The sequence below is a fragment of the Pristis pectinata genome, chromosome X (assembly GCF_009764475.1).
Source record: "Pristis pectinata isolate sPriPec2 chromosome X, sPriPec2.1.pri, whole genome shotgun sequence".
Classification (NCBI taxonomy): Eukaryota; Metazoa; Chordata; class Chondrichthyes; order Rhinopristiformes; family Pristidae; genus Pristis; species Pristis pectinata.
This window is the reverse complement of record NC_067450.1, coordinates 7,222,859-7,237,707: the sequence shown is the minus strand read 5'-3', so window position 1 is coordinate 7,237,707 and position 14,849 is coordinate 7,222,859. Positions and strand designations below refer to the sequence as shown.

General features: G+C 44.4%; 1 protein-coding gene across 3 annotated transcripts in view; it reads right to left on the bottom strand.

Annotated features, from left to right (window-relative positions):
* asic1b (acid-sensing (proton-gated) ion channel 1b) overlaps positions 1-14,849 on the bottom strand; it is a 641,514-nt gene that overhangs the window by 46,012 nt on the left and 580,653 nt on the right. For all 3 annotated transcript variants that reach the window (XM_052009516.1, XM_052009515.1, XM_052009518.1), the window contains exon 5: positions 10,670-10,726. In XM_052009516.1, the coding sequence (XP_051865476.1) occupies positions 10,670-10,726 (57 nt within the window). The remainder of the gene's footprint in view (positions 1-10,669; positions 10,727-14,849) is intronic.

Below are 14,849 nucleotides of genomic sequence, written 5' to 3'. Positions count from 1 at the left end.
ATTCAGGAGTAAAGATCCTGGCTGATGTTGATCATCTGTATTCCAGCTAACTCCAAAAAGACAGGGAAACAAACCTATGATTTTCCTGCACATTGTAGCTCAATACTACAGCCTGGCTGATGTCATTTGGGGAGCATTTTAATATTCTAAGTAGAGCAGTCATCTGAGAGTTGTTAAACATGAAAAATAACTCATTCAATACTTGCAGACATAATAATTTGGCAACATCACAGTCCCTGCTTCATTTCACAGCAAGCTGGATAACAAATAAACCAGCAATCATTTCTTGTTTTTTTTTGGTTCTAATTACTGCGGTTGTGCCTCACTTGTTTTGCCATAGAGCGGAGCATTCCACATTTAGCGATGGAGACTAGCCAGAGGGGTTTCAATGTGTTGCTTTTACACCTGTGAAGAATTCTGGGTACCTGGGTTCAACAGAGACTTGGTTTCTGGGACAACCTTACTTTTTGCAAGATCACTGTGGTTTACACGTGGGAAATGGCACCTCAGATGGTGTGGTTTACATAGCGACTATGGAATGCTCAAGGTGTTTTTACAGAAAACGTAAGCTTCTATCGGACGTGTTCCTTTTCGCGAGCGACTCAAGATTCAATGAGCTGTTCGCATTTTAGCTCTATAAGAAAGTGCTTGCTGGGGATTTGCAAGTCAGGTTAAGGCCAGTCTCTTTTATTTGTACTCCTATACACTGTTTCTATACAATGGCACCCAGCCTCCAATGGTGAGCAGTTTCTGAAGCTGAATGCAAAGGAGAGATAGACCATAACATTGGTCACTGGTCCTCTGAAGAGAAACAAGAGCTTTAAGTGCCATAAGAGTTACCTGTAATTCTTATTAATGAAAAATAAGAGAATTAATAAGCAACAGAATAAAAAGTAAAAGATAGCACAAACACAGCTACAGTAATTGAACAGAAAGGGGAACACAATGCATAACAATGGGATGAGTTTGTAACTGAAGGTTTAATTTCCCTTTTGAAGAGAATTAGTAAAAGTTTGCAAATAATTGTTAATGTAAATTGAGACTTTAATTATTTTCTTAACATAGGGCCCAAACAGAAATGAGGCATTCTGGAAAGATCTGGGCAGCTCTTTGTGCTTTCATTGCCAATTTGGGACCAGTGCCAATTGCTGGAATGCAGCATTGTGAAGGTCCCTGATCACCAATTACATTACTAGAACACTGGATCGGGTCTGCCTTACCTGCACGGAACTGGGGACAATACGGGAATTTCAAATCAAGCTAAGCTTTTGTTTTTGAAAAATAGTTGAGAATCCTTTTTTGTTTCCATTGAAACAGGGAATGAGCAGTAACACACTGACCTTTGGGATGTTGAGCAAGCCCCTTGCAAAGATGGCAGCTGCAACATAAAATGAGATGGGGCAATACGCTATGAGCTTTGTTGGGGCAAAATCAAATTCACCTATGCCTTTCTCATTCCCACATTAGTACCATCATTTGGCTCCTCTTTTCCATAGTCACTGTCCAATGCATGCACATTAAGATCAGGCGGACATGGCGTCACTGGCTGTTCTGTGCTGCCAACTGCAATCCTAATTGATAGGCAAACTAAATCCATTCATTTTGCTTGGTGCTGAAAATAGTTGATTGCAAAGTACAGCATGCATTTTTGTTACTTGCATGATGAAAATGCTGGATGAATCACTGCATGTGTGATGGAAATGCTTGACTGGAGACTATAGAACTTTGCTCAGCAGACTTGGATCGGTCAGGGAAATGTGACAACCAACATCCAAGGAGCTGCATAAGAAGTGCTGGCCATTCATGCTAGTATATTTGTGTCATCCAAAATGGGCTTCTGAGCTATATATTGTAAATAAATTGCAATGTCTTAATGTCCCATCTCATTCAATTAGGAGGCCTCTCGGCTCTTGAGCAATTGCCAGATCCACTGGCCAGCAAAAGAGAGAAGGTGCAAAACCCCCACAAGCACACGCTTATTAGGTATTACCAGTCCTTGCAGCTGAAAGTAAGCCCAGTGGTTGTATTGCTCAGGAATAAGAAACAAATGAAAAACAGGCCATCACAGGTAACTGTGTGGAAGAGCCAGAATGAGAAAGGTAAGAGATGAAAGGGAGGGAAGAAGAGTGAGGGAAAAAGGCAAGGAGAGAAGAAATGGAAGAGGGAGGGAATGAATCTTCCTTTTTGATTAACACATTACCTGACATATTATTAAGATCCCCTGGATCTAGCTACTGATAAATCCACACCAACATTCAAGCAATCCTCTTAGCTAAATCCAAAAGGTTCCAGCATAGGTTAACAACTTTTAGGGACTCACAGGTATCCACAGGGGTTTTTGCTCAAGTTTAGGCAGCTGGAAACATACAGTGTGATGGAGTGGGAAACAGCAAAACTGGTGGGGTTATGGCTTACAAAGGCCGATGAACCTCTGCCATAGCAATAGGTCTACTCTATCAGATCCCATCAACGACCAAGCTAATCAGTGGTGCACAAGGTCACTGCACATCTGCTCAAGCCAGGTATGGGATAATCACATCTGTGCAGAGGGATGATTCGGGTTCAAGCCTCCACCACCAGATGTTGTATCTTGCAGCTGGCTTGACCTCATAGAGACCTCATTCAAACCATGTGCCCAGCCACTTGTCAACAGACAAATGGCAAGGAATAGGAACTGCACAGTGAGCAGAGCAACTAACCACACTGGCCCACATCACACACCATCTGACATGTAGCTCATCAATGACTGTTTGCCTTTCCCCATCATAGAGGACACCTAATCTTGGCAGCACAAATGTGCAATCTTGTGTCCTGCCTCCATGTAATGCATTAAACAGGTGCCATCCCAAGCCTCCCAGTTTCTTCAAGTTAGCTTGTCACTTGGACTAGTGTGTAGGTTTGATCTCTGCACCAAAAGGAGGATATAAACGCTTTGGAGTCAGTGCAGTGAGGATTCACTAGGTTGATTCCTGGGATGAGGGGGTGTCCTACGAAGGGAGGTTGAGTAAGATGGGCCTTTACGCTCTGGTTTAGAGAAATGAGAAGTGATCTCGCTGAGACATACCAAGATTCTGAGACAAACAGACAAGATAGAGGCTGAGAGGCTGGTTCCACTGAGAATGAAGTGAAGGACCACCAGCTCAAGATAAGGGGTGGTCCACTTAGGAGTGAGACAGGGCAAGATTTTTTGACCTGGAGTGATACAAATGTTTGGAATCCTCTACCTCAGAGTATATTCAAGGTTGAGGTGAATACATTTTTGGAGACTGAGGAAATCAGAGGGCATAGGGATTGGCCAAGAAAGCAATCATGTGGCACAGGGCCACCCATTGACTTTATCAAAGGCTCCCATTTCTTCTGTCACGAACTGTTCCAACCCTTTGGGAAAGAGGCATTTCCATCATTGCTGCCCCTTCAGGATGTTGAATGAGAGGGCAACATACACCAAAACCCTCTTCCACCTCACAACTGTTTCCTCACCTTTGTCACCATTCCCTGGAGCATCCATACTATGCCTTAAACACCACAAGGTTAACCTGCAATGAGACTTTGGCAAAGACTGATGAGAAAAATCCAAAGTTCCCCTCGCCCCTTCCATATAAGATCTCCAAACTGGGGCTGTGCCCTTGGAACTTAGCGGTGATTTGATTGCTGTTCACAAGATATGAAAGAGAATGGATGGCGAAGATGGAGAGAAGCTTTTTCTGCTCGTTGGGGAATCTGGGACAAGGCAACAGAATCCAAAATTAGAGTCAGGAGTAAAGTTGGGAAATACATCTACACGCAGAGGTTGGGAGAGATTCTCTTCTGCAAACTGATGCTGGGTCAGTTGTTAATTTTAAATCAGCAATTGATGTATTTTTGTAAGCCAAAGGTAGAAAGAGATAGAGGGATAAAGGCAGGTTAATAAAGGTTGACCACAGATCAGCTGTGATCTCACTGAATGGTAGAAAAGGCCCAAGGGGCTGAATGTACTCCTCTTGTCCCAGATGATTGTAGTAAGGTGAAGATGGCAATCGAGAGAATTCAGGGCCTGAAATGTATCCACAAAGGAACAGCCCTCCTCGTGTTGTAATGAGCATGTTATAGATACCAGGGGAGTAGATACAGTATTCCTCCACAGTTGCATGCAGTAAACCCATGATGTACATTAAATTTGACCTCTTAAAACTGATTGCATTTCAGAAGCAGAGTTCAATGTGTGTACACCATGCGCTCAGTGCATACAATAGAAGGGGAATATCGATGCCCTCAACTTGAGTCACGCACAACCATATTTCTGCCCACGGCAAGAGTGTCAGATCTGTGAAACACATTGTCGATAGAAGTGCAACAATTCCTTCAGATGCCATCCAATGCATCCATAATAAAGAGCACAAGTAGGATGGGCAAAAGTAGATTACATTGTCTCACTCCTCCTCGAGAGAGTTAATTTCACTCTGCCCCAACTTTGGACATCAAACCAAATGACATGCTCCCAATCCCCATCTTACCAATGACTCTAGGAGGCATGAAATTAAAATCTTTTTGAAGACTGATGAGCACAACGTATGTAGATTTCCCCAGAACCCTGGGCTTTCTATGATCTCATTGGATGCTACCTGCCCTACATATTCCACCTGAGAACAGGGGCCTCCTAATCATCTCATGACCCAAAGAACCACATTAAAAGCAGGGAACTGGAACACCAAAGTATGCAAGCCTCAGATAAAGACTTATTCCCCATTTTGAAAAGGGCAGCACTAACACAAGCTGATAGTTCCTGGCACTGATGCCCAAGATGGCCAACATTCTGCCGCCAACTTCCCCTCCTGTCTAGAGGAACTTCTTGGAGTGCTGTCCATTTTTCCCAGTAGCCAGGTGGAGCAGTCCATTTCCTCCCTGAAGCTCTTCATTCATGGCTCCCACATGTTTGCATTTCTAAGCTCCATGCATGTAACCTTCTCCTACTACCCTTTGAGCTCAAGGTTTAATGCTCTCTCCAAACTCTGAGGATGCCCTTACAATTATGAGAGAGGGGTGAAACAAAGAAGAGATAAAATGAGGAGGAAGAGAGAGAATAGGGGTGAGGGAGAGGTGGGGTGAATGAAAGAACACAATCAAGCTGTCAAATAAATAGTTGGCACCAATGCAGATCAGACGTTATTATCATGGCCTGGTTTTGCTTGTGGACTTGCAGTTACAATGAGAATTTGAGTGAGCATTTCATTAAATGATTAAAATGTGTAGCTTATTGTGATTTCTATTTCTGGCTGGAATTTTGAAAGGTTGGCTAAATCTGTCTTGTGCATTTGCTGCTGCTGTTGTTGGACACTGTGCTGCTGTATTGTAAATTGCAGTTGCTGTATGTCAGTTCACAGTGGCTACATTAAACATTGCAGCTGCACTGCACCTTGGTGTTGCAGTCATGTACCTTGCTGCTTTTGCACTGCACCATGTTATTATTGTATTGCATCTTGAACTGCTCTTCTGTTGCACTGCACTGTACCTTGCCACTGCACAGTTGCTTTGGGCTGCTTTATTGTACACTGCAGTTTGCTGCTGCTGCTGCATCATAATTGTTGTTGTATTGCAGATCACAGTAGTTCTAGTACATTTCATGCATTTTGTTGTCGCAATGTATTTTGCTGCTGTACAACGTCTTGGTTCTGCAGCTGTGAATTGTCACTGTAGCATTGTACTTCATTATGTTACCTTTAGCTGCTGCTGGCATTTAATTTGTTACTTTTGCATTGTACCTTGTTGTGCATTTTGCTGTAATAGCTTTGAACCCTGTTGCAGCAGTATTGCTTTTCCCACTGCATTGTGCCTAGTTACTGTGTTGCAATTTGGTGCTACTGCATTGCATCTTGCTGCTGATGCATGATAGCTTTTTACTGTTGTACTGCACCTTACTGCTGCATTGCACCTTGTTGCTTTCACATATGTTGCTGCATCTGTATTGCACCTTGTAGATTACTACTGCCATTTTGAATCTGGCTGTTTATGCTGCTGTGTTTATTTAATTGTTGCGGCACTGTACTATGTTGTTGCAGTACTTTGAGCCCCTTATATCTTATTACTATAATCTACCTTGCACTAGTGTATTGCTCAAATACACTAGCTTACTGTATTGCACGTTGTTGTTGCATTGTTCTTTGTTATTACTGCTTTGCACAGTCACTGCTGTTGCATTGCATCTTGCTGCTGCACTTTTTTTTCTGATGTAGCAATGTGGCCATTACTATTACATTGCACCTTTCTGCTGTTGTGCTATACACTGTTGGTGCAAGTGTATTGTACCAGGTGCTGATTAATTATTTTTTGTTGCTGCATTACATTGTATTGATGTGCTATACCTTGCTGACTGCACCTTGCTGCTATTGCATTGCATCTTCTTACTGCTACATTGTAGCACGTTGACACCAGATTTCATCCTATTCAGACAGCAATGTGCCTTTATCGCAACTTGGCATTGTACAGTTGCTGGTTCATTTTTCTCTGCTTGGATTTCATTTGTTCTTTGCTCTCTGTGAATGCGCTGTACATTGTTTCTCAATGAATCCTACTGCTGCATTATTGTATGTTACTGTGTCATCATGACAAGCAGTTGCACTATTTTACCTTGCTGGTTATACATTGCAATTCTTTGCCTTTGCATTGCTATTGGCTTCATTACACTTTCCGGTAAATGAAATGGACCTCATTGTTCTGGTATTGCCTTTTCTGCCTTTGCATGGAATGCTGTGGCTGCATTGCATTGCTTTTTCCAGTTATTCTGCTGTGCTTTATTGCGCCAGCATTGTGCCTTGCTGGTGCATTAGACCTTCATGTTGCTGCACTGGTCCTTGCTGTTACATTATTTTGCTTATTCCTGCACCACATGCTGTTGCATTACCTCTTGTGGTTGCTGTAGTGCAATCATCTGCGTTATTTATTTCATTGTCACATTTTTTCAGATGTTGCATATAACTACTTTTAAACTTGATGCCATAAATTGCAACATAGGACACGTGCCAGCTGCAGTGACAATTCATGTGAATATCCTGATCAGAATGAATTGCAATAGCTGAATATCCAGAGAGGGGAGATGCAGTTCCTGCAAAGTATGATGCATGCTTCCTTATGTAACACATTGTGGGAAGAGACAGAACTCCATCAAATCAAAAGTGGGAGGACTTCAGATGGACATCACCCTGAGATTGGATGATCATAGGCAGTAGGAGAGCACTAATGATTGCTCAAGGTACGAAATGGCATTGATGACCGCTGGATATGTAGTGCAGCACTTTAAGCTAACCACCAGCAAACCAGTGCCACTGCCATTGTTAAGTAGTTCACCTACACAGTGCACAGCCAACGTGATGGGAGATAATGGGGTGTGCACTTCTGGAAGAAACGTACATGTGCTCCACTGAGGACCAGAAACGGCTGAGGAGCTCTGTGAGTACCTGTGTTAACTACCAGGCATGCAACAGTATGCACCGAGACACCCAGCAAATGCCGCTCTGTGGGCTGCCAGAGCAGAATGGCACGGGATAGCAGGGCCCATGTAAAATGCTGATGCTATTGCCTGCGTATTGTCCAGTACTTACTTGCATGGGAATGTCATGGTGTGGCTGGACCTGAAATGACCATGAATCTTATTCCTTCCAGTTTAATTTGCTTTATTTGCCAGCTGCTAGGCTCACAGCCACCTCATGGCTGTCAGAGAGATTTGAAGCAGCATATAATACCTGTAGCTCGTCAGCTGATAGCCACGAGGTGCCTGTGATCCTAGCAGCTGATGGGCTACAGATATTATATGCTTCTCCAAATCTTTCTGCCTGTGCATGCAGAGCTCCCTCATGGTTCCCCTCGGGTACTGAATTTCCCTCTGGCGGGCGACAGGTATCAGGGTGAACCATGCAAGTGATAGCTTTGCCAGGCTCGCTTGTCAACAGGAACAGAATTGACAAGGCCTATGGAGTTCAATATCCAAGGGGGAAGACCATCATAGTGATGAATGGCCCATACACCGAAAATACAGAACCCCCAACACAGATACACACACACACACGCACGCACACACACACACACGCACGCACACACACACACACACGCATGCACACACACACACACACACACATGATCCACCTGTGTGTTGCCCAGTGGAGGCTGGGTGCCATTGGGCGGATGCCATGTGCGGATCCTATGCACCTCATTAGTATCTTCCACATTGGTGTCACTTAGCTAAACCTCAGGCAACTGGTGCTCAGCCACAGGAACCCTGCAAATAGCAGCAACTCCTGTCAGTCTTGCGGCTGCATGGGAAACAATGTGGGCCTGTGCCAAGGTGAGTGGCCAGGTTAGTGTGCATTCCTTTAGCATGGCAACAACGCCCTCCCTGCTCCCGCTATGTGTAAAGGCCGTGGTGCTTGAGCAGCTTCAACTTCACCTCGCACCACTTGGCACGAGGGATCCCCCGTTCTCCAGCAGTCCAAACAGACGGGGGAGCCCCTTGTGCCCAGGGGCCTGCTCTCCAGTGCAGATGCTACCTTAGGAATGCTCCGTCCAAGGCAACCTTACAATGTGGAATAAGAAAAACAAGTCAATACAGTACTCAAGACAACATCTGGCAACATTGCTTTGAACAAAGGAGCTTCATTGGCCTGAAGTATTTTTCTGGTATGCATAGGTACCACAGCTACACAAGGTGGGTGGGTGTGTGGGGAGAACTGGTAGGGACCAGAGGGTGAGCAACCAAAGTGCCCAAAACAGCCTTTCTGCCACAGTAGGCAGTCACAGGTTGAACCAATTGCTAAACATGGAAGCCAAATTAACAAATGAAGTGGGGAACAAGACTTTGATTTCTCTATTTGCTGTGGCAAATTGGCATTGAACCCAACAAAAAGGCAACATGCCACCTTTTGCAAACTACCACCCACTTTGCCCTTTGAATGCCATGGTGTTTAATGATCCCAGTGCACAGCACACTTCCAAAAAGATGGAGCAGCAAACCATGCAGTGGTGTAGAATGGCCCCAGAAGCAGGCCAGTGAGTCATTGTCATGGTCCATTGTCGGGCATTGGCACTGTGCCATTTGTGCCCGACTGTACCCAAGCAACAGAGTGCGTATGGTAGTAACCAGGGACCCAAATGAACAAGCAGTCTTCAGAGTCTTTGGACTAATTGTACATGGGGATTAAAAAAATGGGCAGTTTTATTGACGGCACATCTTGGGGTCAAATAAGGTACCAAGACTGCTTTAGGTAAACGGCTGAAAAACTGTTTTCAGAAAGCATTTGCAATTCCTGCCACTCAATTTGCTCACCATTGACCCACCAGTAAACTTACTTTGTTGGATTAGAATGGCAACTCAGCTTTAAGCCCTGAAATTCCACCCTGCCCAAAGTAGTGTGTGGACTAGAATTCCTGTTAAGTACTTTAAGGGCAGATTTAACCTATTCATCTGAGGGCAGCACAAGGGGAACACTGGGGAGTCAGGTAGGCTGGAGCACACATCTGCCAGGGAAATGGGCGCTGTTTTTCAATGTCCTCTGAGCCTAGCCAGTCCAAGCAGAGGTAAACCAACCATCCAAGAAGGCCCTCTAGGACTGAAAGGTTAATCAGCAGAATTATGAAGAATGCTGGGAAAAAAATTAAAGGGGCAATGGAAAAAAACTGTGATTTATTTTTTTGTTTATTGCTGATAGAAAAGATAGTGGAATAAAAAAAAGGTTTTGCCTCATCCTATCAGGCAACTGCTTGCTTTTTGATTGGCTCGAGAAGGCAGAGCCCAGTGAGTAGAGATGAGTAGGACCTCCAATGGCAGGAGTGGGGGTTGTGGCAGCTGGAGGTGTGAGATGAAACCTCTGGGATTGCTTCCGACCAGTACTGGCCACATTTCTTCAATGGTAGAGCCCAGAGCCAAACTTGGCCTTTGCTGAATTTACAAATGTAACTGGGACCCCCCTCCCCCCGTCATGATGGCCTTCAATTGGCAAACTCACTACAATTAATGGCAAGTTAAATGAAGTTCTGGTCAAGTTTAACAAGGATCACGCTCTCAGCCAACATCTGAAAATAATAGCCTGCTGCCATCTCCCAAGCTGGTATGGAATGGAGATCCAAGTTTCGAACAGCAAAGCAGAACCTTAGTGGCCAAAATGTCAACTGATCAATTCAGCTTTGAGGAAAAAAAAACAGAAAATGCAGGGAGGAAAAGCAGATCCATCAGTTTCTGAAAGGGGAGAGAGGAATTTTTTGACAAATACCCCACCCTCCCCTCCCATGTGTTTCCCTATCCAAACACTGACTTGCCTTTTTGCTTAACTGCTCAGTGGGTCTTACAACTTCTTGTTTCTTGTTGCGATCAACAGCCTTTGCACTGTTTCTCCTGTACCTACGTTAGCACTTGGCAGGCTTTTGGGGTCATTGCACTGCAGCTCAGGTTGAACTGTCATTCGGTTTTTCACGAGAGGCAAATCTTGTTCCTCAGAACATGCTGAGTAATTTGACAGTCCATAAAACAACATGTAAGAAAATCACTCCCCAGATGGGTTCAACCACCATCCAATTTTCACATCTTTCCTGTTCTAGCTTATTTTAGGGGGAGTTTATTTTGTGTCGTCAGGTCCAGTTAGATAAAGTCCCATCAACGAACTTTTCAACAGCCTCAGAAAACAGCTGATAAAACCGAGGTTCTTACCTAGGGCTGGGTCTGCACACTCTCTGTACTGTTCCGGAGTACAATATGGAGCATCGCCTAAACAAAGAGGAGAAAATTCGCAGTCAGAAGACTTATACATATTAATAATTGCCTCCTTAGGAGGTCATTTACGTCAATGAGTTCATTGCAATTCCAATTATTGGAATGACTTCCTATTCTGAAAGCATCTTCGAAGAGGTTTTTGAAGGAAAATCACTCAAATCTTGCAAGTATAGTCACAGGTTTCTGTTTGATTCAAGGCCACAATACAGGCATGCCAAGTCAGGAGGAAGAGACCTTCCAAGCCCTTCTATCAAGGCTCTTCGAGCGATTTTCCCATTGTATACTCCTCAGCCTCACTTTACCACTGCCACACTTTCCCCGACACCAACACCCTTTACAACCCCCTGCCCTAGCCCTCCCCACTGCCCGCAGAGCATGGCACGCCACACATAGCATGATCTTTCCTGGACCTCTGTGCCTGCACATGATTATTCACCTCCAATATCCAAAAAAACCCCCACATCAAATTAGAGAAAAGACAAAACTAAAGATGAGAGGTTAGAAATTACTGCCGCTGATACCAACAAGTAAATGGTGTTCATGTGCTACTGAACTGTCTTCCACCTTGATGTGGGAACGGGAAGGGTCATCACGCTCTTTGAGCTTGTTTTACCACTCCATGAGACCATGGCTGACGATGTCCAGTAAAAAGCAGCAAAGGTGCTAAGTCTGTGCAGAACCTGGGATACCACACTTGAACTGCTCTGCAGAGTTCAAGTCTCTATAGTATAAAAAGCAGATGGAGGCAGCGGAGAAGTTGCAAAGAAAGATTTACAAGGATGATGCTGGAACAATTACAAACAAAGACTGAATATACTGGGACTCCTTTCTCTAGAAAAGGGAAAGATGAGAGTGACCTTCTAGAGTCATACAGCACGGAAACAGGCCCTTTGGCTCAACTGTTCCATGCCGACCAGTCTATCCAAGCTAGTCCCACTTGCCAGCGTTTGGCCCATAACCTTTTAAACATTTCCAATTCATGTACCTGTCCAACTGTCTTTTAAAAGTTGTTATTGTACCTGCCTCAACCACTTCCTCTGGCAGCTCGTTCCACATGGATACCACCCATTGTGTAAAAAAGTTGCCCCTCATGTTCCTCTTAAATCTTTCCTCTCTCACCTTAAACCCATGCCCTCTAGTTCTTGACACCCCACCTCTGGGGAAAAAGACTGAGTGCATTCATCCTATCTGTGCCCTTCATGATTTTATTCACTTCGATAAGATCACCTCTCAGTCTCCTATGCTCTAAGAAATAAAGTCCTAGCCTGTCCAACCTTTCCCTGTAACTCAGTCCCTCAAGTCCTGGCAACACCCTTGTAAATCTTTTCTACACTCTTTCCAGTTTAATAACATCTTTCCTATAGCAGGATTAACAAAAACTGAACACAATACTCCAAGCGCGGTCTCACCAGCATCTTGGACAAACACAGCATGACCTCCTAACTTTTATGCTCAATGCCCTGACTTATGAAGGCCAGCATGCCAAAAGCCTTCTTCACCACCATGTCTACCTGTGACACCACTTACAGTGAACCATGTACTTGTATTCCAAGGCCCTTCTGTTCTGCAACACTCCCCAGGGCCCTACCATTCAGTGTGAAAGTTCTACCTGGATTTGACTTTCCAAAATGCAACACCTTGCACTTATCCGAATTAAGCTCCATTTGCCATTCATCAGCCCATTTACTCAGCTGATCAAGATACCCCTGTAACTTTTGATAACCTTCTTCATTGTCCACCATACCACCTATTTTAGTGTCATCTGCATAGAGGTATGTAAAATTATGAACAAGTTTGATGGGGTACACATAGAGAATGGTGTGAGACAGATGAGAAGCGGGACCCAAAAACATATGATTGTCACAAATAAATTCAGTGTTCACATCAGGGGAAACCCAAGCATGGAACAACAGGGGAGTAGCTGAGGTAAATACCATAGATGCCTTAAACTGGATAAACGCAAGAAGGAGAACAGAACAGCAGGATATACTGATGGGGTGAGAGGAAGTAGAGCTGGGGAGACTTGTGTGGAGCAGTAACACCACAAAAGACCTGTTGGATTGAATGACTGGTCTCTAAATTCTATGTCATTTATAGACAGGTTAGTCCCTCCATTAAAATGGTAGGATGGCAGAATTAAAAGCTAACATTGGCATCAGCTATTTTTAGTCTAAAAGTAGAAAACAAACAAATATCTCAAAGAATATACAAAATCAGGCAGAGAAAGAACAGAGGGAGTGTGCAAGAGGCATGCATGAGCACCAAAGGAAAGGCAGGCAGGAATTCAAACAATGTGACGTTTATGGAGTGGAACAGATAGAGAAGAGGGAAAGGTACTTGTCTGAGTGAGCAGACCTACACCGAGGCAGACAATCATGTCCTGAGAAGAAAGTTCTCCAAGCCATCCACGCAGAAGAGTCAACCCCCAAGTTTTCCAATCGTTTTCCCCATCACTGGTGATTGCAGGAATGAGGATAAAAATTCTGGATCAAAGTTACACTTGCCAAATCTCTGCCTTTGTGCCAACTGAGAACTTCCAGTTAAACAATAATATTTAAAGTGGTTTTGCGTGCATTCACGCTGGGAATGAGCAAGTGTTTCAGCTACCTTTCTTCCCAATTGCTGCCATTTAAAGGACAATTGCCATCTCCCAATTTGATTTCTGGAGTCAGCAAATCCTCTTTGTCCTTCTGCATGACCATTTCTTTTGGCCTCACTTTACATTTGCAGCTGGCAATATGTTCCATTGGCAGCCATGGATATTTCCATGGGCATATCTGGAGGAAGAAAAGGTAAGGAAGAACGCTCCACAATTGAAGTTACATCAGAAGCAAGCGGCCCTTCCTCTCCATGCACAGTCGCACTTACCTGGGTTTGTTTATGAAACTTCTTCTAAGTCCTCATTTGCGACAGAGTTGTTCCCATCTGCTGGGACCTGAGCTTCAGCCAAGTTGCACAGCTGGCACAGCATTGCCAGTGGCTTCCAAGTGGCTGGGCATCAACATGGCAATGCAACTATTGGCACCAATAAGAAATGTAACTTCTAATTCCCAAATTGAGGGGGTTGAATGTGGTGGCTGAGTGGGGGATCAGGATTTCCAGAAGAGCAAGGCATCATTAATGGCACAGGAATGATGGAACATGGGGCTCTTGTAAGTAATGTCTCTGTGCCACCATGGGCTGCCAGCTGTGGCCACCAGCCCAGAACATTGTAGCTCGACAGATGCTTCTTGGGCAGTGACCTTAAGGCCAATTCACTGTATCCCTGCTAAGTTGTCCACAGAGATTGCTTGGGTCTGTGGAGGAAAGGATGCCCTCTTCAGACCCATCTCGTGCCTCCTCTATGATAGCCCACAGACAAGTGCCAAGCACAGATGGAATGAGATGAATGCAGTTGCTGGAAGTGTCACCAATAAACACCATTGGCACTTAGAGGCAGTGCTTCAGATGCCTTGACTGAGGAGGGAGCATTCCACTATACAGCCCAGTCAAGATCTCCAGGATTATTAAAGTTGGGGTGTAACTGATGTATCCACAGAAAGACTGTTAACTCCAGTGTGGAGATGAACATGAACAGGTGTTTGCAGCCTCCAGCTGCTGAAGCCTCTTGTAGACTGCTGGTAATGGTGTGCCAGGCTGCCATCAGCCAGACTTTCCCCAAAGGCTTCCAACCACCCATTGTGTTGAGAGACTTTTAACGTGTCTTCACTATGTTATCACCGAAACATCTTTTTACTATGTTGTTCATTGCTGCAAAAATTCAGCCCAGGAATCTGTTCCTGGCACCAGGAGCATACATTATGGACACCACACCAAGAACACCCTCTGGACAATTTTAAACATTAATGAATTTTAATTCCTTAATATTGATGCATGTTGAATAGATCCTCAGCAATCCAGTGCTTCCCTCCATTTATACACCAGATGTAGAATTCATCAGTCTTATTCTCCCAGCCTCACTTGTATGTGCAGCAGTCAGTTTTAGAGTGCCAAAGGTCTATCTGCAACCCACTTTCTGACCAGGCATTCTCCACCATGAATTTGTCCATATGTGGCATGGGTGCTCAGGACCATAGCCTCAAGTTTCTTCTGAGTGATCCCTTGTGATGAGGCATTT